The 27,614-nt window shown below is 48.2% G+C and overlaps 1 protein-coding gene and 1 pseudogene across 2 annotated transcripts in view; both read right to left on the bottom strand.

Annotated features, from left to right (window-relative positions):
- Positions 1–2,564: 2,564 nt before the first annotated feature.
- LOC114671024 (uncharacterized) lies at positions 2,565–6,622 on the bottom strand (annotated as a pseudogene).
- A 7,727-nt stretch (positions 6,623–14,349) lies between these two features.
- Positions 14,350–27,614, bottom strand: part of DCP1B (decapping mRNA 1B) — a 66,469-nt gene continuing 53,204 nt past the window's right edge. Inside the window, exons 8-9 of one of the 2 annotated variants that reach the window (XM_028829155.2) lie at positions 24,704–24,952; positions 14,350–14,561 (exon numbers count right to left, since the gene is read on the bottom strand). In XM_028829155.2, the coding sequence (XP_028684988.1) occupies positions 14,556–14,561; positions 24,704–24,952 (255 nt within the window). In that variant the 3' untranslated portion in view covers positions 14,350–14,555. Of the gene's footprint in view, positions 14,562–21,716; positions 21,946–24,703; positions 24,953–27,614 lie in introns of those variants that run through there. The other variant, XM_015150773.3, reaches the window with a different exon arrangement.

Here is a 27,614-nt window from a genome sequence, read left to right on the forward strand (position 1 = left end):
TGGCTCAGCTGCTCCGTGATGTCTGCAGAGACCCAGGCCCTCCTTCTTTCTGCCTTCCCCCCTCTGCCTGCTGGCTTTCATCCTCACGTGGCTCACCTCACTGTCACAAGATGGCTGCTGCCATTCAACATCACGTCCAGGTTTATAGTAGGGGGCAGGAGAAGGGCCATGCCTCTGACTAATTGGCCAAAAGTGGACAACGGGGTCGCCCTGAGCGGCAAGGGAGGCTGGAAAGATGGAAACAGGATTACCCTAACTTGTCTAACAAAACATGATCTGTTGCCTGGCGCTGGGTGTTATCAGGAAGAACAGAAGGGTATGATGTGGGCAACTACATACCCTTTGCTACATACTCCTGGGAGTAGCAAACAAAATGAGGCAGGTCTCAGCTCTCAGCACAGGGCCTGGCACTCAGAAACACTCTCCATTATCATGTACATGTGAGTTTTCTTCCTGTGTAACGACTGATGGGCAAACCTCTACTCCCAAGACACTTCCAGGGGAGCTAGCAAAGGGTGCACCCCCTCTTCTTCAGAGCAGAAGACCAAGGTGTGCGCAAACGGGCAGAGATTGGGCAGGGACTCAGCTGTGGGGCCCAGGGGCCCATTTGCTCTGGGAGCCCTTCATGGCCTTTCTGGTTGGGTGCAGTGGAACAGGCCTCAGCCACCCATGAGTCAGAAGACCTGGTTTCTAGTGCGCACCCTGAAACTGCTCTCCTGTGCAACCTTGGCCTTTTCCCTCTTAATTTTGTCATCTACATACAAGAGAGTTGGGTGAGAGGATCATCGGAGACAGTGCATGTGAGCTCGTGATGTTCTACACAAATGCGAGACGTTTGAGCTCACGAGGGAGAAGCAAGGCAAGCTTAGGGACCATAGTGAGCTTAGTGACTGCGGGCGGCGGGCAGTGAGCACACACATGAACATACACACACACACATGCACGCATGTAACGCACCACACAGTACCAACCGAGCACGTGTGCAGCACATGCGGATGAATGCACATCCAACACACATTAATACACAGGTTAGCTGTCTGCCAAGATGGACCCTGGTAACCCACGGTATAAAAGCCTTGCCAAAGGAGAGGGGACATGGGAGATGGAGGATGAGACTGGGCTGAGGTCAGCCGGCCCCCAGCAAGATGGTCTTGGCTATTCCCGTCACGTGAGGCCAGAAGGCAGTTTCCAGGGTGCTCACTGGGGTGTGTGGACAAGGTGTTGACCATGTTGTTCCTCTTTGGAAACCCCCTCACTGCCCTTTGCAGTGACTCTATCCAGTAGGGCCATGTTGCTAGAAAGTCGGGTCTCCAGGTCCTCTCCATCTGCAGCTTTTCCATCCCTTTCAGGGCAGGCAAGAGGCTGTGACTACACAGTCAGCTGAGGCTGAGAAGGACAAGGGGAAGCAGGGGGGCCCAGTAGCCACGCCGGCCAGAGCCCTGGCTGCCCAGCAGTCAGGAGGGAGGAGGATGGAATCCTGGGGGAGTCGCTTTGAAATCAGAAGTCCTCACAGCCTCCCTTTCAGCTCCCTACTTCACTTAGACTTTCACCTCTGCAGCCGTGCCAGGTCAGAGCCCTGAGGAGGTGGGCAGCCAGCACGTGTAGTGTTATACCAGGAGGGTGAGCGTGAGAACCTGGCCGGGCAGCCACCACTGCAGTGGAAATCAGTCCCTAAGCCCTGCCGTTCGAAACACGGGGGCCCACGCCAGCTCATCTGAGGTGCTGGAAACGTGCCGAGATGGAACCATGCACAGCTCAGAGCACTGGGCCAAGCCCAGAGGCCACAGCAGCCTGGAGGAGGCAGCTCACAGCAGTGAGAGTGGGGAGTGGGGCTAGCCCGACAGGAAGCCGAATGCTTCCTCAGAGAACCAGGCCGGCTTCCAGGAAGGATGTCTGGTCCAGGCTGGCAGCTTGCTGGGAATTTGCTCTTCCGAGCTCCCCAAGGACTGCATTCCGGAAAGGCCAGAGAGGGCCTTGGTCAAGGGTCTATTGAGGGTCACACCAGGGTTGGCATTACCCAGGGCCAACAAATGAAGACCAGCCAGGAGCCAGGACTGCTGTCCAGGTTCTCCTTCAAGCAATCCGCGGAGAAAACGTTGCCTTACAAACTGCGACGATGGGATTAAAATGAATCCCATTGGTGTTAGGAAGAGTTCTTCTACTTCCTTCTGATGGGGGAAATGTACAGAAATGGTGCAAATGTTTGGTGGTAGAGAAATGGAATTAGGGGTGTGACCGTTTCGTGACTGTGACTGGCCTCTGGTGAACTCATGTTCCCTTGGCCCGCCGCCCTCAGGGTCAGCCCCATGGCTCGCCATAGTTGGGCTGATGTTCCCGTGCTGAAAGCCCTGGGCACGCCTCAGAGGATAGAGGAGGACTCCGGACCCTCGTTCCCGCTCTGGGAACAGTCCCGGAGGAAGTGGCAGAGGCGAGTGGGAGCCATCAAATGCTCATGCTCAGTGGGGCTTCTGGAATTGTCGGAGCTCAGCCCTCAACTTTCCAGAAACATAACTGAGACCAGAAGAGAAGGGCCCTCCTCAGTGCCACGCCCCATTCACAAAAGAGCCAGGACCACTGAGCCCAGGCTGCCTGCACTCACCGCACTGCCTGTGCCAGGCTTCGTGGGATGGGCCTCTCTCTGTGTCAGGTACAGCAGGGGCGACACAGAGGCGAGGGGATGGGATCCTTGCGCTCAGAGATACACCAGGGATGCAATCAATGTGAAGACCGTAATAGTCAAGGACAAATGTGAGACAGGCTCTTGGATCGTTACGGAACACACTGGCAGACAATTCTGAAGAGGTTGACACAACGGGAGTAGCATTTGAGTTTGAAAGAAGAATTAGTCCTGATTAAGCTAATCAAGGAGGGTTGTAGTGGCTAAGGGCTTGTTTAGGCCCTGCCATTGATTAACGGCGTGATCTCGGGCAAGTTACCAAACTTCCAACTCAATTTCCCCCTCGATAGAACGCGGGGCAGTGATACCTGCCCTGCAGATGTCGGGGGAGGTGACATGGTGTGTGTAACATTCCTCCACATTGCCCAGCAAATGGCGAGATCTCTATAAACCCTGTGGTCATCGTGGCTCTCCTTGTCATTGTCATCCTCCTCATGACCATGGCCACCGTTCATGGGGGGGGCCGGGTCACACCGGGAAGGCTGTCTGCAGCAGTCTCCCTAGGATGGGGGCACTAACACCTGTGCAGCCCTTCCTCTGCCTGAGTCCCACCTGTTCTGGACAAAATTAGGTGTGTAGGTGAGGAAGCAGAGGGGCAGTTACTGGTGCCGATGAATCCCCGAAGCGTTTTGGAGAATCACAGCTACAACTAAATTCAGCTGGAGGTTTGTCCTCTCAGTCTGAGCCATGTGCTCATTTCAGAGTGTGGGGAAGGAGGGGGAAGGGGGAAGGAGGAAGAGGAAAAGGTCGAGGAGGAAAAAGAGGATAGGAGAAGGAGGAGGAAGAGAGGGAGGAGGAGGAAGGGGGAGGAGGAGGAGGAAGGGGAGGAGGAGGAGAAGGAAGAGGGGAAGGAGGAGGAGGAGGAGAAGAGGGGGAGGAGGAAGAGGAAAAGAGGAGGAGGAAGAGGGGAGGAAGAGGGGGAAGAAGAGGGGGAAGAAGAGGGGAAAGAGGAAGAGGGGAAGAGGGGGAGAAGGAGGAAGAGGAGGAGGAGGAGGAAGGGGAGGAGGAAGAGGAGGAGGAGGAAGAGGGGGAAGGAGGAGGAAGAGGGAGAGGAAGAGGGGGAGGAGGAAAAGGAGGAGGAAGGGGGGAGAGGAGGAAGTGATGGAGGAGGAAGAGGAGGAGGAAGAGGGGAAAGAGGAGGAAGAGGGGGAGGAGGAGGAAGAGGAGAAGGAGGAGGAAGAGGGGGAGGAGGAGGAGGAAGAGGGGGAGGAGGAGGAAGGGGAGGAGGAAGAGGAGGAGAAAGGGAGGAAGAAGAGGAGGAGGAAGAGGAGGAGGAGAAAGGGAGGAAGAAGAGGAGGAGGAAGAGGGGGAAGAAGAGGGGGAGAAGGAAAAGGAGGAGGAAGAGGGGGAGGAGGAGGAGGAAGAGGAGCAGGAGGAGGAAGAGGGGGAGAAGGAAGAGGGGGAAGAAGAGGGAAAGGAGGACGAGGAGGGGGAAGGCGGGGGGAGGAGCAGGAGGAGGAGGAGACGACCAGATGGGCATGGGTTTGGTTCCGTCTGCTCAGGCTCACTTGTCTGTGCCCACTGGCCTGGGTCCCTCAGGTCTCCATCCTTCTGTTTCACAGCCTCAGTTCCTCTCTTGGTGGGGCCTCCATGAATCTTTCCTTCTCTGCCTGTCTGCCTGGCCTTCGGCTTCTCCTTTTCTCTTGCTCCTCAATGCCTCCCCGCCCTTCTCTCCCACAGTGCCCAGCAAGCCTTTGCTACCTACCCACTGTACACCTGGCCCTGTGCCTGGCCCCAGGGTCCAGAACCCCTTAGCGTGATGGTGATTTCTTGCCCTGGAGGAGCTCACAGGCCGCTGAGAAGACAGACACAAAGGAAAATACCGAGAGGCCAGAGAGCTCGCTCTGCCTGGATCTCATGCCCTTATGAGGGTGATTTCTGCCTGGAGTAAACCCTATGTGTCTGAACACCTGCTGCTCCACTGGGCCCTCAGAGTGGAGCATAGACCCTGCCTCGCCCCCGCCTCCGGGAGCTCAGAGTCATCAGAAGAGTGCCCAGCAGGGTGCGGCGGGTACCACTTAGTGCTTCCGGCTGCACGGAGCAGGAAACCCCTACTTGGGGACTGAAATAATAACGGTGTGACAGCTCACACGAGGCCAGAGGCAGGTGGCTCCAGGGCTGGCGAGTGCAGCAGCTCCGAGATGTCACCCAGGACGCCGTTCCTTCCGTGTTTCCTCTTGCTGCCCTCAGCATTTCAGGTTGTCCCCCAGCCAGCTCCCCTCATGGCCACAGGATGGCTGCCGCTGCTCCCTTGCTGGTTCCCAGGGCTTGTTCCAGACCTTCTGGATCCAAAGCCCTGAGGTGCAGAGCCCCCGTCTCCCTGGGTGCCCCCAAGGTCCTGGCCGATGTTTGGGAGCCAGTCCCCCGACCTTCCTGCGTGGATATAGGAACGCTCAGCCTTGCGCCGGGGGCACGTCAGAGGAACAGTGAGGGCAGCACGTCCTGGCGTTACCTTCCTGCGTGGATACAGGAACGCTCAGCCTTGCACCGGGGGCACGTCAGAGGAGCAGTGAGGGCAGCACGTCCTGGAGTTAGCAGAGACTGCAGACTGGGCTTCCACACAGAACATTTGCCTGTGACCAAATTCGAGGACAAAGGTTTCTTTCTTTTGAAGTCATGGGTTTCCTGGCTGGAGCCTCGTCGGACCCCAGCAGTGCAGTACAGGGGAGTGAATAAGCAGGAAGAGGACCAGCATCTTGTGGGGGCAGGGCCACGACAGGGACCTGTGCGTCCATCCCTGCGGAGCTGGTGGCAGAGCGGCGGATGCCGTGGTGGAGCATTTCGTGGAGTACTGGCAGGTGACACGTGCACGTGGCAGTGAGGACGACATGTAAACATGGCATTTAGTGGGAGGAAAGCCAGAACGGGATTCATAACACAGAACCACAGAAATTAAAATTAGATAAGCTGGGCGCGGTGGCGGGCACCTGTGGTCCCAGCTACTCAGGAGGCTGAGGCAGGTGGATCGCTTGAACCCAGGAGGTCGAGGCTGCAGTGAGCTATGGTACAGCCACTGCACTATAGCCTGGGTGACAGTGAGATCCTGTCCTAAAAAAAAAATAGGTCCACAGAGTTTCATACAACTGAATACTACACAGTGATTAAAAATGGACATAACGAGGATTGAAAGAATCCGATAAAAGATGGTGAAGACACTGCTTTGTGTCACTCCATTTATGTGAAATTCCAGAAAGAAACCTGTGATGACAGGAATCGGCATAGTGACATCCCAGAAGGTCAGTTTGGCTAAGCAGGGTACACGCAAGACCTTCTGGAGCGTCGGCAATGTTCTCGATTGTCGCCTGGATGTGGGTTAACACACGTACGCAGACACACGCAGACGGCTGTTTGGAAGCCTTGCTGAGGTGTGCACTGAGGTCTCTGCGGACTTTTCCGTGTGCATCTTACACCTCTATAGAATTCATATAAAGCCACGCGCACAAAACAATATACATTTTGTAAAAACACAAACAAAAAATAACACGTTGGACAGGATACAATGGCTGAGGGGTTGTGGGGAATGGGAGTGGGGCACGGACGTCAACGGGAGGAAATGAACTTTTAAAGAATCCTTGTCCAAACCAGTGATGAAGGTTTATATAAACTAAGGAGCATGATTACCTCGATTGCTTGTGTGCCCGAGGGTGGGGGCAGGAGAGAAAAGAAAGAGCAACAGCAGCAGAATAGCAGAGGCAACAAGTTTAGGGCTTCAGAGGCTTGGACCAGACGCACGTGGGGAGTGGCGGGGTCTCTGCGGGCAGCCTGGCACCACAGCTTCCTAGGCCCACTGCCAAGGGCAGGCCGCCCTGGTCTGCTCAACGTCAAGAACATAATCCAAGACAGTGACAAAAGAAAGCAGGGCAGAGTTCCTGGCAGTGGTTACCCAGGGCTGGAGCTTCCCAGTCCTGGTGGGGAGCTGGCAGTGAAGCCAGACTGAGCGTGCATCGTGCGTCTCTCTCCACAGCAGGGGAGATGGTGTGAGCTGGAGCGTGCACAACATTCAGGGGTGAAATTTTTAGTGAGCAGAAATGGAGAGAAGGGGTGTGGGCTGAGGGTCATGTGAGGTGAAGTGAAGAGGTTCGTTCTGCCTCTCCCCGGCTGCAGAGGGAGCATCCACTGGGCACTGCTGCGGGGGCCAAACCACAGGGGACGAGGCTCAGCGATGCTTGGAATGGGATTGGCAGAGGTTTGTTCCGCACGATAACAGGAGACTGTTGGAAATGGGCTGGGGCGTGTGTGTGCAAATGTGTGTACATGTCTGTCTATGATGTGGATATGTGGAGGTGTATGTGTGTTAATGTATGTGTGCATGTATGTTGTGCAGGCATGTGTGCGAGTGAACTATGTGGGCATGTGTGAATGTGCACATCTACTGCATGTATGTTTATGTGTGTGCATATGTGTACATGTGAATGTGTGTGCATGTGTTTGTGTGTATGATGTGTATGTGTGAGGTGTATGTGCATGTGTATTTCATGTTTGTGCATATGTATGTATATGTATGTGTGCGTGTGTGAATGTATATGTGCGTGTTTGTGTGTGTGATGTGTATATATGTGAGGTGTATGTGCATGTATTGCATGTTTGTGTGTGCATATGTATATATGTGTGTGTGTGAATGTATGTGTGTGCATTTATGGTGTATGTGTGTGCATTTATGGTGTGTGTGATGTGTATGTATATGTGAGGTGTATGTGTGTTTATTGCATGTTTGTGTGTGCACACGTATGCATATGTATGTGTGCGTGTGAATGTGTGTGCGTGTTTATGGTGTGATGTGTATGTCTATGTGAGGTGTATGTGCGTGTGTATTGCATGTTTGTGTGCACATGTATGCATATGTGTGCATGTGTGAATGTGTGTGCGTGTTTATGGTGTGTGTGATGTGTATGTATATGTGCGGTGTATGTGTGTATTGCACGTGCATGTGTACGTGTGTATATGTATGTGTGCATGTGTGAATGTGTGTGCGTGTTTATGGTGTGTGTGATGTGTATGTGTATGTGCGGTGTGTGTGTGTATTGCATGTGCATGTGTACGTGTGTATATGTATGTGTGCAGGTGTGAATGTGTGTGCGTGTTTATGGTGTGTGTGATGTGTATGTATATGTGCGGTGTGTGTGTGTATTGCATGTGCATGTGTACGTGTGTATACGTATGTGTGCAGGTGTGAATGTGCGTGTTATGGTGTGTGTGATGTGTATGTGTATGTGCGGTGTATGTGTGTGTGTATTGCACGTGCATGTGTACGTGTGTATACGTATGTGTGCAGGTGTGAATGTGCGTGTTTATGGTGTGTGTGATGTGTATGTGTATGTGCAGTGTATGTGTGTGTGTATTGCACGTGCATGTGTACGTGTGTATACGTATGTGTGCAGGTGTGAATGTGTGTGCGTGTTTATGGTGTGTGTGATGTGTATGTGTATGTGCAGTGTATGTGTGTGTGTATTGCATGTGCATGTGTACGTGTGTATACGTATGTGTGCAGGTGTGAATGTGTGTGCGTGTTTATGGTGTGTGTGATGTGTATGTGTATGTGCAGTGTATGTGTGTGTGTATTGCATGTGCATGTGTACGTGTGTATACGTATGTGTGCAGGTGTGAATGTGTGTGCGTGTTTATGGTGTGTGTGATGTGTATGTGTATGTGCGGTGTATGTGTGTGTGTATTGCATGTGCATGTGTACGTGTGTATACGTATGTGTGCATGTGTGAATGTGTGTGCGTGTTTATGGTGTGTGTGATGTGTATGTGTATGTGCGGTGTATGTGTGTGTGTATTGCATGTGCATGTGTACGTGTGTATATGTATGTGTGCAGGTGTGAATGTGTGTGCGTGTTTATGGTGTGTGTGATGTGTATGTGTATGTGCGGTGTATGTGTGTGTGTATTGCATGTGCATGTGTACGTGTGTATACGTATGTGTGCAGGTGTGAATGTGTGTGCGTGTTTATGGTGTGTGTGATGTGTATGTGTATGTGCGGTGTATGTGTGTGTGTATTGCATGTGCATGTGTGTATATGTATGTGTGCATGTGTGAATGTGTGTGCGTGTTTATGGTGTGTGTGATGTGTATGTGTATGTGCGGTGTATGTGTGTGTGTATTGCACGTGCATGTGTACGTGTGTATACGTATGTGTGCAGGTGTGAATGTGTGTGCGTGTTTATGGTGTGTGTGATGTGTATGTGTATGTGCGGTGTATGTGTGTATTGCACGTGCATGTGTACGTGTGTATATGTATGTGTGCAGGTGTGCGTACCTGTGTTCTGAAGAGACTGAGAAAGAATAAACAGGAGAGGCTCCCCGCAGGGGTGACTGGTCCTTTAAAGAATCCCCCAAACTCTCCTTTCCTTTGCCTCCTGGGCTCGCTGTGCAGCCTCCTTAATGAATGCCTGTAGAATGCATTCAGAGGCTGGAAGGAGAAGCAGCAGCTTTATAAACAAACACACACTTCTAAAGGGTGACTAATCCCTGAGTCCCTGAGGGAGAGGAGAGAGCTGTGCTGGGTTGGAGGAAGGGGCACCTTGAGGGAAGGAGGCAGCTGTGGGGGTTCACTGAGGTTTTGGTCCCGGCCCCCATTAGCAAGTTGCTTCTCCAGGGGCAGGCCCCGGCTCCTTTCTGGGCTTGTCTCCAGCAGCCAAAAGAAAGGCTTGGATTATGGCCTCACAAGATCCTTTCTCTTGCTCCCATTTTATACAGTGCCTGTTGTGGCCAAGGTCACGGCGTTGTGGCCAAGGTCACGGCGTTGCCCCGGCTGAGCACAAAAGGGCACTCAAGAGAGGCAGGCAGGGGCCACGTGGCCGCCCCTCCCATGCAGACAGCCTTGCTGGCTGGAGCCACCCATGGAGTGACCTGTTTGCGGAGGTCCAGCACAGAGCTCTCTAAGAGGCTCAGCAAAGGCCAGCAACAGAGCAGGAGGCTCCCGTCCATGGCAAAGCCAAACCGGGGCTGCAGGGTCATTCCACACACTGCAGAGCACCCCGACCTGGGGGATAGAGCGGGTCTCCAGGAGACGTGGAGGCAGAGAAAGTGGTGGCCGCCTTGCACTCAGTCCTCTGACAGTGACTTCCCCTGAACATACATCTTAACCAGAAGGAAGGACCTGAAAGGAGAAAGGGGGCTGGATGCTGAGACAGGAGGAAACTCCATCTGGTAGAGACTCTTCATCTGACAGGGGAACCTGCCCTGTGTTTGCATGGCCTGGCTTTAGTACCCAGGGCGAAGTAGTGACAGAGCTGGCCCACTCAGCCTCCTGACTTGAGGGGAGCTGTTGCCTGCCGTTGGACTCTTTTAGGCTTATCGAAGGGACCCCTGGGCTGTAAGTTTGGCAGGGCCTACCTGGTGTAGGCATGGGGATCACTTGTCTGCATTTGCCCAGGACAGCCTATGTATGTTTCTGCCTATTGTCTGTGTGACGAGTGACAGTTCACACCCAGAAGTGTCCTAGTTTGGATGATCAATTATGTGGTCACCCCACTGATGGACAACTGGGTGACACTAAAGAAAGAGGACTTGAACCTCCAGAATCTTTGACTTTTAGAACTTTATGGACATCTGTTTTCTGCAAAATCCCTCCAAAACGTTCTGCAGCCTTCTGCTGACGTCAAAAACAGGAAAGTATTCCTCATCTGCCCACGTTAGAGTGGGGTGTGATGGGGGAAGTGAGTGACCCCGGTATCTGAGTTAGAGGAGGTTCCCTGAGACCCCAAAGCCAGGGTGGCCCCTACCGGACTAACATTTCCTAAGTGCTCACCCACAGGCACCCACAGCACCACCCAGCTCACAGGCATGCTGAGTTTAAACTGCATGGAGCCCCTCACGTGTCAGGCATTATGTTTTATTATTGGCATTATCAACTTCCTTATCTCATGAAGAGAGGAACAGACTCTTGAGGGGGAGACGGTCACATCCTGCTCTGTGAGTGGCCACGCAGGAGCTAGAGCCCGGGTCCCTGGGCCCCGCCTCCCCTCCACAGGACACTGCCTCTGTGCGCCAGGTCACAGTCAGACCGAGCAGGGCGCCCTGCTGGCAGCCAGGCCCGGGCAATGGGGAGCAGAGGGCAGAATCCCTCGCGAAGTCTCTGCTCCCTGGACGGGCTGGACGGTGCTTTGCCAGCCACATCTCCTGCCAATCTCTGTCTTTTAAGTTCCAGAACACTGAGTGGCTTGTATTCTACCCGCTTCCCACCCAATCACACACACACGCACACGCGCGCAAGCACACGTATACACAGGCACTATTGCTGCTTCTTGCCTTCCTGTCTTGGCTCATGCCATCTCTTTTGCCTTAAACTCCTGCTGCCCCCTTATTTTGTCAGCTCCTACCTACCCTTTGGGAACCGGCAGAGGCATCACCTCTTCCTGGAAGACTTCCCTGGCCTCTTATTTGCACGTAAGTGATGGCCCTCACCATGTCACCGACGGTAAGTCTCTTTCCCACTGGTCTGTGAGATCCTCAGGGCCTGGGCTGGGTCTTACTCACCTCTGTGTCTCCAGCATGGCATCTGATGGGTGGAGGCCATTCACACACAGGCTGGGTGCTCCACTGCCAGGCAGAGCCCCTTGTCCTTTCAGGACCCGTTATCTCAAGATTTCCTATATCAAGCCACAGTTTCCCAGCCTCTGTGCATGCTGGGAAACCTCTATCTACACAGGAGGGAATAAAACCTAAGGAACTTGTGACCCTGGAGAAGTGCCATGGGCAGAAAATATAACAACATCAAAAATAATTTTGGACAGACTTATGATGGAGCCAAAGGTGGCGATAAGAAAGGCTGGGACACACCTGACCCGTGAGGCTGATGGGGGAAGGGCCAGCTCTGCCTGGCACATCCCACAGGGCTGCCATCCAGCGTAGAAAACGCCAGCGTGGCGCACGCGTGGCTCTGGCCCAAAGCAACCATTGCAGGGTTCCTCCGATTAACACCACAGAAAATCCTTTCCCCTTGATACTCATCTGGGCGGAGAAAGAGACAGGAGGTGGTGGGACTAGAACCCAGAGCTTCCTGAGTGCAGTATTCTCTACACTACATCACATAGGAGGAGGGACTCCTGACAGCCTAGATCTGGGGACTGCCGCCTTGGTCTTCTGAGCCCCTTCAATTGTGTAGGTACCCGGTGTGCCTGACAGGCGGAGGAAGGAGCTGGGGCATTCACAGGACTGTGTGTGTGCACGGCTGGGTGGGCTGCAGCTCCCATCCTGGGCCAGGAGAACGTCACCTTGGAGACAAGGCCCTGCTTGTCCCCCAGCATCTCTAATGCTGAGAACTCCCACCCGTCCCTTGCGTGTCTGTTTCAGTGTCTGCCGACCTCAGCAGGATGCTTTACCTTGGTTTCTCCCTAGATATTTGGCGCCTTTCATCTTGGCCCTCAGACTTTTAGGGAAATTCTTAGACTTTGGCTTATGACTGTCTGGTCTCCCACCCTTTCTCTTGCCTACTTAGTACATTTTTATCTCCTTCCTGCCGTGCCCTTAGTTAACTTGTCCGAGGCTTGGATTTCTTTCTTCTGCCTCCTTCAGAAGCCTGGGCTGCACAGCTTGGGCTGCTAGCTGGCGTGGGGCCACGCGCCTGTCTGTACTGCCCAGCCGCCGGGAGTGCCAGTCACCCAGTGCTCTGCTCTCCTCCCCCCCAACAGTCTGCACACGCAGTTTTTATTTGTGTACTTTTCTCAAGGCTCTAAGCTGTTGGCAGGCATTACTCATGACTCAATTTAGTGAACATCTATCTAGATACCCAAGGTTGAGTTAAATATACCGAGTATTTGTAACCACCTCCCTCACTCCTCTAATTGTAAGAGGGAGTGGGGTGCAGAGCAGCTGAGATCTGAAAACCAAGTGTTCGGCAAAATGCAGGGCAGGCTCCCCAACGTGCGTGGCCACGCACCTTTCCACCACGAAGCGCCGCCTCAGCCTGTGCACTGCAAACGACGCATTTCACCTCGAAGACGACTCCATGTTCCAAAGCCTGCGAGGCAGGCCGATTTCTTGGAGAAGGGAGGAGGCGGCACATGTCTGAATAGAGCAGGCCCTGTTAGAAAACAGAAGGCTTCTTCACTGCTAATAGGAGCGAGTGGCCAATCTGTCCACATTAATCCGGAGACATGGTTCCTAAAACTGCACCCAACATTCCACCCCTCCCCGCCCCACCTGCATCTACACTGACAAATGGAAACCGAGCCAAGCCTGGTGCTCAGAGCACTCGTTTCTAATGTGCCCCTCCCATCCTTGGCACCACATACTCCAGGGAAACAGGCCTTAACAAGTGTGGACTGTTGGTTTCTCTTTATACCCCAGAGAACCAAAGAAGGCTGTTACTCAACAGTTGAGATTTCTTGAGGTGGAAACGCACTTTCCTCTCAGATTTTCACCCTTCTCATTCAAGAGGAAGAAAGCAGGTCTTTCTGTCCTTTCTGGGTCTGAAAAGGGCAGGCAGGCTGCTGGTGTCTGCGGGAAGAACAAACTTACCCAATGCAACAGATCTGTGATTTCCAGGGCAGTCCTTCAGCATACTATATATATATATATATATTTTTTTTTTGGTTTTGTTTTTGTTTGTTGGCCCAGGGTTGACCCCTTAAAAGGGCTGGAAGCAGCCAGTACCTTAAGGGGGCTCTGTGTATCAGCAGGGCTGGGTATGCACACCAGACAGTTCTAGAAGACGCTAACGAAGGTTTCTCTCACTCTGCAGTTACCACTATGCCTGGCCTTCTGAAGGGGGAGACCGAGCAGAGTGCTTCTTCTCAGAAGATCCAGGAAGTACGAATCCTGTCAAACAGCACTGCCTTCTCCCACCCTGCAATTAAGGTGGTGCTTTACCCATACGGCAGGGGCAAGAACAATACCGACATGGTACATTACAAGTAACTGTACCTGCTGGGTATGTGGACCTCTGAAAGAGCTGTGGCATTTCCTTCATAAGGAAGGGAGAAGTGTTACTGTTTTCATTCCAGTGATAAGGAAATGAAGGGGAGAAGACGGTAAAGCAAGGCGACCACAGATCCCTAAGTGCCAATGCCAGACTGAACACACAGGTCCTGGTAGACGGCAAACGAAGGCCAGACCAGCAGCTGCGGGCCTCTCCCGACAACTGGAGCATGGCCCCCGACACCGCAGCCATGGCACAGAGGAGCCGTTTGATTAAATGCTGCTCCCATTTAATCCTCATATGGACCTTGTGAGGGTCTTTCATTTTCTAAGTGAGAAAACCACGTCCCAGAGATGTGCTTGTTCAGGAACTGAAGGCGGGTCTGTGTGACTCCACAGCTGGGTGCTCTGTCCCCACACCAGACAGCTCCGGCTTCTGGAACTTCCGCCAGGTTGAAGCCCACTGCACTGGATAAGGCTGCCTCTATGAACAGAAATCTCAGGGCTCCACCTGAGATTCAATTAGCTGAAAACTGCTGCCTGGGAACCAGTGGCACCTAAGGAGTGGCGTCCATGATGTTCTCAGAATTTGGGCTGAGTGGAAAGAAGAAAAGCCCATTTATTTATGAAATCTAACTTTGGGTGCCTTAGATAACCCTTTTTGATCTGTTTCTTGGACTCACTAGAGAAAGTCCTTTTGTACAAAGACACTCTCATCTGCTCTGCTGTGTAGAAGAAATAAGCACTCCATCACCAACTGCCCTTTAAAGGCTGCCTTCGTCTTTGGTCTAAATGAATTGGGCCTGTCCCTTTTGAAATGATTTATTCCAGTAAAGGATGGAGAATTTGTTATTTTTCAAAACAGATGACTGTGGTGTTGACCTAGAAAGGCCCGACTGAAGCCTGCAGGGTAGGTCTGACCGTGCTGGGCTTGGGTTTGTTCCTCTGTTGCATCAGAACACGGGCACCTTTTCACATCAGGTACTGCAACTGATATTCCTTTCTGTGCTGTTTACTCAATTCTGAAGCAAAAGAAGAAATATTTCATGAAATTAATCATTTGCTACTGCAAATATGTTAGGAACATTAAGTATGGAATTCATCTCTCCTTAGCTAGTGAGGCAACTCTAAACATGTCATTAAGATCAAAGATATATTTTTAAGGTTGCCAGCAGTTAAGCAGATCATTGATTTTGTCCCATTTTTGTACATGTGTTGCTGAAGCAAGCACTATTATCATTGGCTTTGGAATAACAGATCCAAGTGTGTCTCTGTCCTTGCCCTGTTCTCCTTATAAGACTATTGAGATACCATATATGCAATTATTAATTTCAAGTGTTTTGTGAAAACTTTGCATGGTTTATCACTATGTTAGATGTTGTAGGTGATACGAAAGAAACAGAAGAAGTCAGCGCTTCCTAAATGTTGGAGGATAACACAGTAGACTCCTCGCCAAGGTCCGGCATATGACAAGGGTTCAGTAATAGTCAATCCCTTTTCCACCCACCCTTTCTCTTCACAAGAAAAAGCACCTTCCTGCGGAAGAGTAGGGGAGGTGGTGTTCTAACAATGCTTTCACTTGATGGCATGGCTGAACAAAGGTCTAGTGCTTCAAGTCCAAGCCTAGGTCTCAGAAACTGTAGGGAAACCTGTTTTCCTCATGCTTCCATGTTATGAACTATAAAATGAGAATAACAATTACTGCCTACTGTGCAGTAATCTAAGATCTTTTTATTATCCGAGAATAAGAAGGGCTATAGAAACGCAAAGCTTTATTTATTATGAATACTCAGCAGGGACTGATTCCCATACATACTCTTAACAACTTGGCAGGGGCTCGTCCGACTCCTTCCAAGATTAAGCTCCTCATCTCTGTGAACATAAAACTCGATCTTCTACACAGCTTGCAGATCATGACGCCCTGAACATCACAGTCACAATCTCCTGTGCCCTCCCCCTCAGCATGTTCTGCGAAGGGTGATATACTATCCATTCGGAAGCTTAGGCGGGCACATCCTGCTGCTTGGGTCCAAAAGAAATACCATGGGCTGGGATGGATGAAGTGTTGCTGGAAATCTGGGCCATTTGTCAACTCCTAGAACATCTATCCTCTAGAAACCAGCTATAAATACCTTTAGAAATAACTTCCTTCAAAGGATTGGGTAAAACATGCCAACTGGGTTTTTACAAATGAAAGGTTTACTTTGGTAAAAGAAAACTGTCATTACTTCCAAAGGCTCATTAAAACCTTTGTAGGCGAACTTGTGGGACGACACTGCCACCTGGTGGTCGGCGTGCACTGTGCACACTGAACTCCCTAATGGAAATTATACACTGCTCAAAGAACAGCCCTTCCCACGGAGACACCAATTCTTCTAAAGTGGCCCCACACATGTAAGGAGACATACTTTAAGCTTGGCATTTACTTGAGTGACCTGAGCAAAGAATTTTCCTACCCACTCAATTCTTGGTACCAGGTGTACTGAAGGACATGATTTCTAAAAGCAAAACAAAACAAAACACTTGAAAGGCAGGCCCGGTGGTGACAAAATCTCTCAGCATTTGCTTGTCTGTAAAGGATTTTATTTCTCCTTCGCTTATGAGGCTTAGTTTGGCTGGATATGAAATTCTGGGTTGAAAATTCTATTCTTTTTTTTTTTCTTTTTTAAGACAGAGTCTTGCTCTGCCGCCCAGGCTGGAGTGCAGTGGTGCGATCTCCGCTCACTGCAAGCTCCGCCTCCCGGGTTTACGCCATTCTCCTGCCTCAGCCTCCCGAGTAGCTGGGACTATAGGTACCCGCCACCACGCCTGGCTAATTTTTTGTATTTTTAGTACAGACGGGGTTTCACCGTGTTAGCCAGGATGGTCTTGATCTGACTTTGTGATCCCCCCGTCTTGGCCTCCCAAAGTGCTGGGATTACAGGCGTGAGTCACCACGCCTGGCCCCTGAAAATTCTATTCTTTAAGAATGTTGAATATTGGCCCCGACTCTCTTCTGGCTTGTAGGGTTTCTCCAGAGATATCCACTGTTAGTCTGATGGGCTTCCCTTTGTGGGTAACTTGACCTTTCTCTCTGGCTGCCCTTAACATTTTTTCCTTCATTTCAACATAGGTGAATCTGACAATCATGTGTCTTGGGGTTGCTCTTCTTGAGGAGTATCTTTGTGGTGTTCTCTGTATTTCCTGAATTTGAATGTTGGCCTGCCTTGCTAGGTTGGGGAAGTTCTCCTGGATAATATCCTGGAGAGTGTTTTCCAACTTGGTTCCATTTTCCCTGTCACTTTCAGGTACACCAATCAAACATAGGTTTGGTCTTTTCAAGTAGTCCCATATTTCTTGGAGGCTTTGTTCGTTCCTTTTCATTTTTTTTCTCAAATCTTGTCTTCATGCTTTATTTCATTAAGTTGATCTTCAATCTCTGATATCCTTTCTTCTGCTTGATCAATTCAGCTGTTGATACTTGTGTACGCTTCACGAAGTTCTCGTGCTGTGTTTTTCAGCTCCATCGTGTCATTTATGTTCTTCTCTAAACTGGTTATTCTAGTTAGCAATTCCTCTAACCTTTTTTCAAGGTTCCTAGCTTCCTTGCGCTGGGTTAGAACATGCTCCTTTAGCTCGGAAGAGTTTACTACCCACCTTCTGAAGCCTACTTCTGTCAATTCATTCTCCATCCAGTTTTGTTCCCTTGCTGGTGAGGAGTTGTGATCCTTTGGAGAAGAAGAGGTATTCTGGTTTTTGGAATTTTTAGCCTTTTTGCGTTGTTTTTTCCTCATCTTCGTGGATTTATCTTTGATGTTGGTGACCTTCGGATGGGGTTTTTGTGTGGACGTCTTTTTTGTTAATGATGGTATTCCTTTCTGTTTGTTAGTTTTCCTTCTAACAGGCCTCTCTGCACTAAATATGGAAAGGAAAAACTGGTACCAGCCACTGCAAAAAACATCAAATTGTAAAGACCACTGACATTATGAAGAAACTGCATCAACTAATGGGCAAAATAACCAGCTAGCATCATAATGACAGGATCAAGTCCACCCATAACAGTATTAACCTTAAATGTAAATGGGCTAAATGACTCGATTAGAAGACACAGACTGGCAAATTGGATAACGAGTCAAGACCCATCGGTGTGCTGTATTCAGGATACCCATCTCACGTGCAAAGACACACATAGGCTCAAGATAAAGGGATGGAGGACTATTTACCAAGCAAATGGAAAGCAAAAAAAAAAAAAAAAAAAAAAAAAAAAAAAAAAAAAAAAGCAGAGGTTACAATCCTAGTATCTGATAAAACAGACTTTAAACCAACAAAGATCAGAAAAGACAAAGGCATTACATAATGGTAAAGGGAACAATGCAACAAGAAGAGTTAACTATCCTAAATATATATGCACCCAACACAGGAGCACCCAGATTCATAAAGCAAGTTCCTAGAAACCTACAAAGAGACTTAAACTCCTACATAATAACAGAGGGAGACTTTAACACCCCACTGTCAATATTACACAGATCAATGAGACAGAAAATTAACAAGGATATTCAGGACCTGAACTCAGCTCTGGACCAATGAACCTAATATGCATCTACAGAACTCTCCACCCCAAATCAAAAGAATATACATTCTTCTTAGCACCACATCGCACTTATTCTAAAATTGACCACATAATTGGGAGTAAAACACTCCCCAGCAAATGTAAAAGAAAGGAAATCATAACAAACAGTCTCTCAGATCACAGTGCAATCAAATTAGAGCTCGGGATTAAGAAACTCACTCAAAACTGCACAACTACATGGAAACTGAACAACCTGCTCCTGAATGACTACTGGGTAAATAACAAAATTGAGGCAGAAATAAATAAGTTCTTTGAAACCAGTGAAAACAAAGACATAACGCACCGGCTAAAGCAGTGTTTAGAAGGAAATTTATAGCACTAAATGCCCATAGGAGAAAGCGGGAATGATCTAAAATCGACACCCTAACATCACAATTAAAAGAACTAGAGAAACAAGAGCAAACAAATTCTAAAGCTAGCAGAAGACAAGAAATAACTAGAATCAGAACAGAACTGAAGGAGATAGAAACATAAAAAAACCTTAAAAAAAAATCAATGAATCCATGAGCTGGTTTTTTGAAAACATTAACAAAATAGATAGACTGCTAGCCAGACTAGTAAAGAAGAAAAGAGAGAAGAATCAAATAGACATAATAAAAAATGATAAAGGGGAGATCACCACTGATCCCACAGAAATACAAACTACCATCAGAGAAGACTATAAATACCTCTATGCAAATAAACTAGATAATCTAGAAGAAATGGATAAACTCCTGGACACACATACCCTCCCAAGACTAAACCAGGAAGAAGTTGAATCCCTAAATAGACCAATAACAAGCTCTGAAATTGAGGCAGTAATTAACAGCCTATCAACCAAAAAAAGCCCAGGACCAGATGGATTCACAGCCTAATTCTACCAGAGGTACAAAGAGGAGTTGGTACCATTCCTTCTGAAACTATTCCAAACAACAGAAAAAGAGGGACTCCTCCCTAACTCATTTTATGAGGCCAACATCATCTTGATACCAAAACCTGGCAGAGACACAACAAAAAAAAGAAAATTTCAGGTCAATATCCCTGATGAACATCAAAGTGAAAATCCTCAATAAAATACTGGCAAACCGAATCCAGCAGGACATCAAAAAGCTTATCCACCATGATCATGTCGGCTTCATCCCTGGGATGCAAGGCTGCTTTAACATATACAAATCAATAAATGTAATCCATCACATAAACATAACCAATGACAAAAACTACATGATTATCTCAATAGATGCAGAAAAGGCCTTCGATAAAATCCAACACCGCTTCATGCTAAAGACTCTCAATAAACTAGGTATTGAAGGAACGTATCTCAAAATACTAAGAGCTATTTATGACAAACCCACAGCCAATATCATACTGAATGGGCAAAAGCTGGAAGCATTCCCTTTGAAAACTGGCACAAGACAAGGATGCCCTCTCTCACCACTCCCATTCAACATAGTATTGCAAGTTCTGGCCAGGGCAATCAAACAAGAGAAAGAAATGAAGGGTATTCAAACAGGAATAGAGGAAGTCAAATTGTCTCCGTTGGCAGATGACACGATTGTATATTTAGAAAACCCCATCGTCTCAGCCCAAAATCTCCTTAAGCTGATAATCAACGTCAGCAAAGTCTCAGGATACAAAATCAATGTGCAAAAATAGCAAGCATTCCTATATACCAATAATAGACAGAGCCAAATCATGAGTGAACTCCCATTCACAATTGATACAAAGATAACAAAATACCTAGGAATACAACTTACAAGGGATGTGAAGGACCTCTTCAAGGAGAACTACAAACCACTGCTCAAGGAAATCAGAGAGGACACAAACAGATGGAAAAACATTCCATGCTCATTGATAGGAAGAATCAATATCATCAAAATGGCCATACTGCCCAAAGTAATTTATAGATTCAATGCTATCCCCATCAAGCTACCACTGACTTTCTTCACAGAATTAGAAAAAACTACTTTAAATTTCATATGGAACCAAAAAAGAGCCCATATAGCCAAGACAATCCTAAGCAAAAAGAACAAAGCTGGAGGCATCACACTACCTGACTTCAAACTATACTACAAACTATACCTCAAACTATACGTAACAAAAACAGCATGGTACTGATACCAGAACAGATATATAGACCAATGGAACTGAACAGAGGCCTCAGAAATAATGCCACACATCCACAACCCTCTGATCTTTGACAAACCTGACAAAAACAAGCAATGGGGAAAGGATTCCCTATTTAATAAATGATGTTGGGAAAACTGGCTACTCATATGCAGAAAACTGAAACTGGATCCCTTCCTTACACCTTATACAACATTAACTCAAGATGGATTAAAGACTTAAACGTTTAAGACCTAAAAGCATAAAAATCCTAGAAGAAAACCTATGCAATACCATTCAGGACATAGGCATGGGCAAGGACTTCATGACTAAAACACCAAAAGCAATGGCAACAAAAGCCAAAATTGATAAATGGGATTTGATTAAACTAAAGAGTTTCTGCACAGCAAAAGAAACTATCATCAGAGTGAACAGGATGGGAGAAAATTTTTGTCATCTACCCATCTGACAAAGGGCTAATATCCAGAATCTACAAGGAACTTAAACAAATTTACAAGAAAAAACAAACAACCCCATCAAAAAGTGGACAAAGTATATGAACAGACACTTCTCAAAAGAAGACATTTATGTGGCCAACAAACATATGAAAAAAAGCTCATCATCACTGGTCATTAGGGAAATGCAAATCAAAACCACAATGAGACACCATCTCACACCAGTTAGAATGGTGATCATTAAAAAGTCAGGAAACAACAGATCCTGGAGAGGATGTGGAGAAACAGGAACACATTTACACTGTTGGTGGAAGTGTAAATTAGTTCAACCATTGTGGAAGACAGTGTAGTGATTCCTCAAGGATCTAGAACCAGAAATACCATTTGACCCAGCAATCCTATTACTGGGTATATACCCAAAAGATTATAACTCTAATTATTACCCATTACTGGGTATATACCCAAAGGATTATAACTCTGCCTATTACAGGGTATATACACAAAGGATTGTAACTCTACTATAATTAAAGGATTATCATTCTACTATAAAGACACATGCACACATATGTTTACTGCAGCACTATTCACAATAGCAAAGACTTGGAACCAACCCAAATGTCCATCAATGAGAGACTGGATAAAGAAAATGTGGCACATATACACCACGGAATACTATGCAGCCATAAAAAAGAATGAGTTCATGTCCTTTGCAGGGACATGGATGAAGCTGGAAACCATCATTCTCAGCAAACTAACACAGGAACAGAAAACCAAACACCACATGTTCTCACTCACAAGTGGCAGCTGAACAATGAGAACACATGGACACAGGGAGGGGAATGTCACATACTGGGGCCTGTCGCTGAGTGGGGGACTAGGGGAGGAATAGCATTAGGAGAAATACCTAATGTAGATGATGGGTTGATGGGTGCAGTAAACCACGAAGGCACGTGTATACCTATGTAACAAACCTGCATGTTCTGTGCATGTATCCCAGAACTTAAAGTATAATAATAAAAAACACTTGACTATAAAAAAAATCTGAAACATTTTACTTCATATTATACATATTTTTTTTAAAAAAGGCAGAAACATTGAAGGAAACCACACTCAACATGAAAGGACCTTGTGCCAGAGTTCTAGAAGGACCTTGAAAATCAGTTTTAAACCGACTTGCTGTCACATAGTCTTTTTCATGGCTGCTTGAGTCATGCTGAAGAGATAGGCTTCATAGATTATATTTAAGAAGTTGTCATCGTTCTGGAAAACAAATCGAAAGACCCGAGAATGTAACTTGGTTGGCAGACACAAAAGGCTTCCTCTGTCTTAGAGCTGAACTGGCATTTGGATACTGAGACACTCATCTCTCCCTGTCTGATCTAACAGCTGGTGGTTTTTAATTGCACGTGTGAATGTTAAGTGGGGTTGAAGGCAAGGCTGGACAGAGCTGATGGTTTTCCACAGTCAGTATGCACAGTAGCAAGAGCTCATTACATGCAGCACAGATGGGCAGCCCAGCCACATGGCAGCATGGAGCAAGGTTTACTCAAGAACAGCCTGAGTCTGCTGCCTGAAAAGACATGGCGTTAGGAGGACGTGATCCAAGTCAGTGGTCTCCAAGTTTGGTTAAGAGATTGCTGTGGTGTGTTTTTGGTTTCTTGTTTTTGGGGTTTTTGAGACTGGGTCTCACTCTGTCACCCAAGCTAAAGTGCAGTGGTCCCATCATAGCTCACTGCAGCCTCCACCTCATGGGTTCAAGCGATCCTCCCACCTCAGCCTCCGGAGTAGCTAGGGCTACAGTTGCATGCTACCGTGACTGGCTTTTCTTTCGTTAAGACGGGGTCTCACTATGTTGCTCAGGGTGGTCTTGAACTCCTGGGCTCAACTGAGCCTCCCACTTTGGCCCCCCAAGTGTTAGGATTACAGGCATGAGCCACTGTGGTTCTTAAAGGCCCTCCAAGTCACCTACAATGTGTCTACTTTGTTTTGGGCATTACTTAGGATTGTACTTGCAATATGCTTCATCAATACTTCATCAAAGCCAATATAAGTCTTCCCATAAGTTATGGAAAGTTTCTGGCCTTTGCAAGTGGGCAGGAGTAAGACTGGTAATCTCTGGGCTCTTTTGCCTGGCTAAGAAGTCAGAATCATGGTCTAATCAGTGGTTTTCCTCATTTTTTAATTCTAGAGACTTCTCCCTCCCACCCAAATTCTTTACAGTGTTAGTAATTCACCCACACTTCACATTCCCCCTTCATTCTCTCTTGGCACCCCACATAGAGTTAGCATCATTCTCATGTAATGAAGAGAGTGATGTTATCCCTCTTTTTCCTACAAAGTAGTCACAAAGTTCCTATGCATGAGATTGTGTCCTAACAAGAGGCAGAGACGACAAACAGATTGCTTGAGTGACTGGGAATATGAGGTGTGGTACATGGGAAGAAGTACGATGCATGCAGACGGTGGAGGGAAGGGGAATGTAATTTCTAACCTGCCATGTTCAGCAACTACTCTGGAGTAACAAAGTCTCAAGACGATGCGAATGGAATCAGCCAGAAAACATATGACTCTTTTAAATTCAAACGTAAGAAATTGGCTCAAAGTAAAGAGGTTCACAGATGTCCTATCTAATTCCTCAGGAACTTACCATGAATAGCTTTAAAAGGTGGCAAGTATTTTTATCCTGATACTTATTTATGAATTAGTAAGGCTCAATCATTTGCCGTATTTATCTCTGATTGTTATTATGCTTCTGCTGATTTCTAGCCCCATTCCTTTCATTCTCCCTCAAACATGTTTCCTTCTTTTGTAGTCTCACTATGTTGCTCAGGTTGGTCTCGAACTCTTGGCCTCAAGCAATGCTCCCACCTTGGCTTCCCAAAGTGCTGGGATTACAGGCATGAGCAGCCACTGTGCCTGGCCAACATATAACCTTTTTACAAATGTTGTACTAATCGAGACCATTGTCTTTTTAAGTAGGATAAGACAACCACAGAAGGGGCTGGCCTGCTCTCTGAAGAACATCTGATGCTTAAGCAAAGTACCACGAAGGTTTTCTTAAAGATTATCTACCAAAAAGAGTTAACTGGGGTATCTGAAGTCTGTCTGGCTACAAATGTTCCACTTTTCAAGGACTACCATTGATTTTTTTGGGTGTGCTTTGCTAGGGCACCTGTGCTAAATGTTCTTCCGAGGCTGGTCCCTGGTAATATTCAAGGGCCACGGGAGAGTACGTGAGAAGTGGCACTCGGGGGCCAGGCTAGGGGGCATTCCAGCTCTGCTTATAGTTCTCTGCCTCAGGCCAGTTGCTCAGCCTCAGTTTCCTTGTCTGTAGAATGGGAAAAATAACAGGGTTGTTGTGTAAAGGAGTGAATGAGTTAATAGGTATGTAGCACTTAAAACACGGCCCGGCACCAGCTCTGTGGAGTGCTAGCTATTATAGCACTCATTATTATTTCATAATTTCATAGACAAGTGAGGCAAGCGGCTCACAAGGAGTCCTGTCACTCCATCCCGTCCTAATGAGCAGGTTTCAAAATGACTCGTAAAACACACCTGTAGCAGCCATGGCCATTACTTGCTTCCCTCCCTGTTTTCCACTCACTCAGTGGCCTGCTCCCCACTCAGCAGACGGCCCCTTGCCCAGGACTGCTCCCACCTCTACTTCCCAATGGTGAGTTTTCTGTGTGGGCCCCCAGTAGCACCCAGGGTCCTCTCAGGGACTGCTTAATTCCCAGCGTATGCTTCCTTCCCTTCTGACAGGTGACAGCTTGGAGGCCTTAGAGTCCTTCACATTACAAAATCCTTGAAAAGCTGAGACACCCAAAGCCACACTTGGTATTATACATAACACCAAGCTAACTGAGCACAGAAGCCGCTGGGGTCAGGATGAGTTGTTGCACACACCTGTTATTCTCACGGAAGCTAAGCAGGCCTTGGCTCAGTCTTTATCTCATACTTGCAGCCAGGAGGCCGACCGGCGCAGTCCGGTGCAAAGGCAGACGACGTGCCCGCTTACCTGAATGAGGTACAGCAGTGCCTCCTGGAGCTGGAGCTTGGTGAGTGGGCTGCTGGTGATCACGGAGGGCTCTGGGCCCTGTATGGGCAGGAGGAGGCTGGTGGTGGCAGCAGGTGGCTCCTGGCCTCCCACAGGCAAGGGGCCGCTCTCCCTTTCCTTTGGCGGGACAGAAGTGGGCTGTGCGAACACCATGGGGGACATGAGCAGAGAAGGAGCTGCTGTAGCAGGGATGCGCCGAGGTGAGATGACCTGCTCACAGGAAATACACAGAGGGCGCGGCTCAGGAACAGCTCACGGCATCGCAGCAAATACACACAGAGGGCGGGGCTCAGGAGTAGCTCATGGCATGACAGCTTGCAGCGGCAAATACAGGTGGTCTAAGCATGCCCTGTCCACAGCTTCCCTAGCTGAGAAGTCTACGGGTAACTGATTCTTGTTCCACTCTCCGTGCACCTTCCTTTGGCTTCACTGAGCAGCTCTGGTATCGTCTGCTGTGGTGGCTGCTCCCACTGCATATGAAGCCTGGCCTCTGGGTGACAGCTTATTTTTCAGGCTACTAGTATCTGGCAAGTGCATTTAGATTTCTGACCTTTTCCTTAGACCTGGCTGTCCATGACTCTGACCTAAAGGTCTCACAACCTGTGTGACCCGCCACCCTTGTTAGGGGCCTACCCATTTCCCCTCCTGACCCCGGAGCACAGGAGGCGCTGTGAGAGCAAGTCCCCTCCTCCTGCGGCCTCACTCGCTTCTCACTGGGAGGGAGAGCGACGTGTGGGTTCCACCCCTTCTGGGTCCTCTCCCGACACAGCCCGCCTGCCTGCAGGGAGCCCGCGGCTTCCGCTTCTGCAGCTGATGTGTTTGGGGTGACCAGGCTGCCTGTTGCTCAGCCCTGCCGGGGCTGTCTGGTGAGTCTAACTCCCTTGGCAAACAGACCTGAAACCAAGTTTTCTAACAGCCCTTTCAGTTATGCAAGTGACATTTTGATCCTAATCTGACTGACTCCTACAGCTATCATTTGCTTCTAACTCAGGGAAGAAAAAGAATGTTATTTCTCAGCCTCCGAACTCCCCAAAAGAACTCCTAAGAGGGAGGCATGGAGGCCGGCAAGCTAGAAGGTGCTGTAATTTTATCATCAGTCCCTCAGCACCTCTTTGAGCAGAAGCTGGCCTAGAGGAAGGCAGGCTGTCTCTTTTAACTTGTCCCTACGTGACATTCCGAGGAGCGGCGCTGAGCAGTGGTGCTCCCGGAGGAGGAGTCAGGCATTCTGAGCACAGCGTGGGCTGCTGCAATGCTTGCCTTTCTCACTTGGCTCTTGATATTTGTGAGTACTGAAAAGTCAAAGGAGTTGTACATCAGAAATTTAAGTCAGACTATATTCACCCCATTCTTCTCATTCTAAATCATCAAAGAGAGAAAAAGCAGACATTTTTAAAAGACAGACAATAACACTGAAATGAGGGGGAGTGGGAGTTACAAATATTGTTCCTAGAGCAGTCAGTACTCAGATTTGGGATGTTAATAAATAAGAAATGAGAACACTTGGACTCAGGGGCTCACAAAGACTTTTGGTCCATGCCTAAGATCTTTGTTTTCAGAAAACTGAATTTTTTGTTTTGCGACAGGGTCTCACTCTATTGCCCAGGCTGGAATGCAGTGGTGCGAACATGGTTGACTGCAGCCTCAACCTCTTGGGCTCAAGCAATCTTCCCACTTCAGCCTCCCAAGTAGCTGGGACCACAGAGGCGTGCCACCACACCCGGCTAATTAAAAACAGAAAATTCTTGTAGAGACAGGGTCTCACTATGTTGCCCAGGCTGGTCTGAAACTCCTGGGTTCAAGTGATTCTCCCATCTTAACCTCCCAAAGTGCTAGGATTATAGGCATGAGTCACCATGCCCAGCCAAAAGTGAAAGATTTTTGAGAAACTGTTATAAATTACATAACAGGCCAGGTGCAGTGGCTCACGACTGTAATCCCAGCACTTTGGGAGCCCGAGGTGGGTGGATCACCTGAGGTCAAGAGGTCGAGACCAGCTTGGCCAACATGGTGACACCCCATCTCTACTAAAAAAACACAAAAAATTAGCCGGGTGTGGTGGCAGGTGCCTGTAATCCCTGTGACTCAGGAGGCTGAGGCAGGAGAATCACTTGAACCCAGGAGGTGGAGGTTACAGTGAGCCAAGATCGCACAATTGTACTCCAGCCTGGCAACAAGAGTGAAACTCCATCTCAAAAAACAAAAAAAAAGGTATACAACAAAACATGATGAAGGGCCAGTGATTAGATATGTGATACACAGGGAGAACTTTCCGATTTTTAAACCCAACGTACTTTCAATGAATGTGTTCCAATCCAAAGGGAAAACAATTCAGTGTCAGATCTCCAGATGTTACCCACAGGCAGATGATCAATAGCTTGTGGTTTCCTCACTGTCCGAAGTCAGTGATAGACATGGAGAAGCATCTTCCCCAGAGGACAGAATATTTCTAAAAACGGTCATATTCTCCCTCTCTGGCAGTTTGTGTGGGGGGTGGAGGTGGGTGGCATGCGCATCTCTCCTGATCTTCAGTAGGCTATACTGACAATACAGAGAAGGATAAAAACAGGCTGCACCTTTAAGGAGGAAATATGCTATTTTTTGTTTATTTCAAGAACCTACAGCATGGGCTGTGGGTAGAGGTAAGGAGTCTGTTTTCTTCATCATTATGTACCCACATGTAGACAATCCCTGACACATAGTAAGTGCTCAAAAATATTTACTAAATAAGTGAATAAGCAATAATTTACTGTGGACTGAAAAACAAGAAGAGGTCAGATGCTTGGCATTCCAGATTGATTTCAAGGCAGATCATACTAAGTTCCTATAGTCAAAACTTAGGGTTTTCTCCCATGTCTGTGTTGGTCTTCAGACC

Source organism: Macaca mulatta, chromosome 11, assembly GCF_049350105.2.
Source record: "Macaca mulatta isolate MMU2019108-1 chromosome 11, T2T-MMU8v2.0, whole genome shotgun sequence".
Taxonomy (NCBI): domain Eukaryota; kingdom Metazoa; phylum Chordata; class Mammalia; order Primates; family Cercopithecidae; genus Macaca; species Macaca mulatta.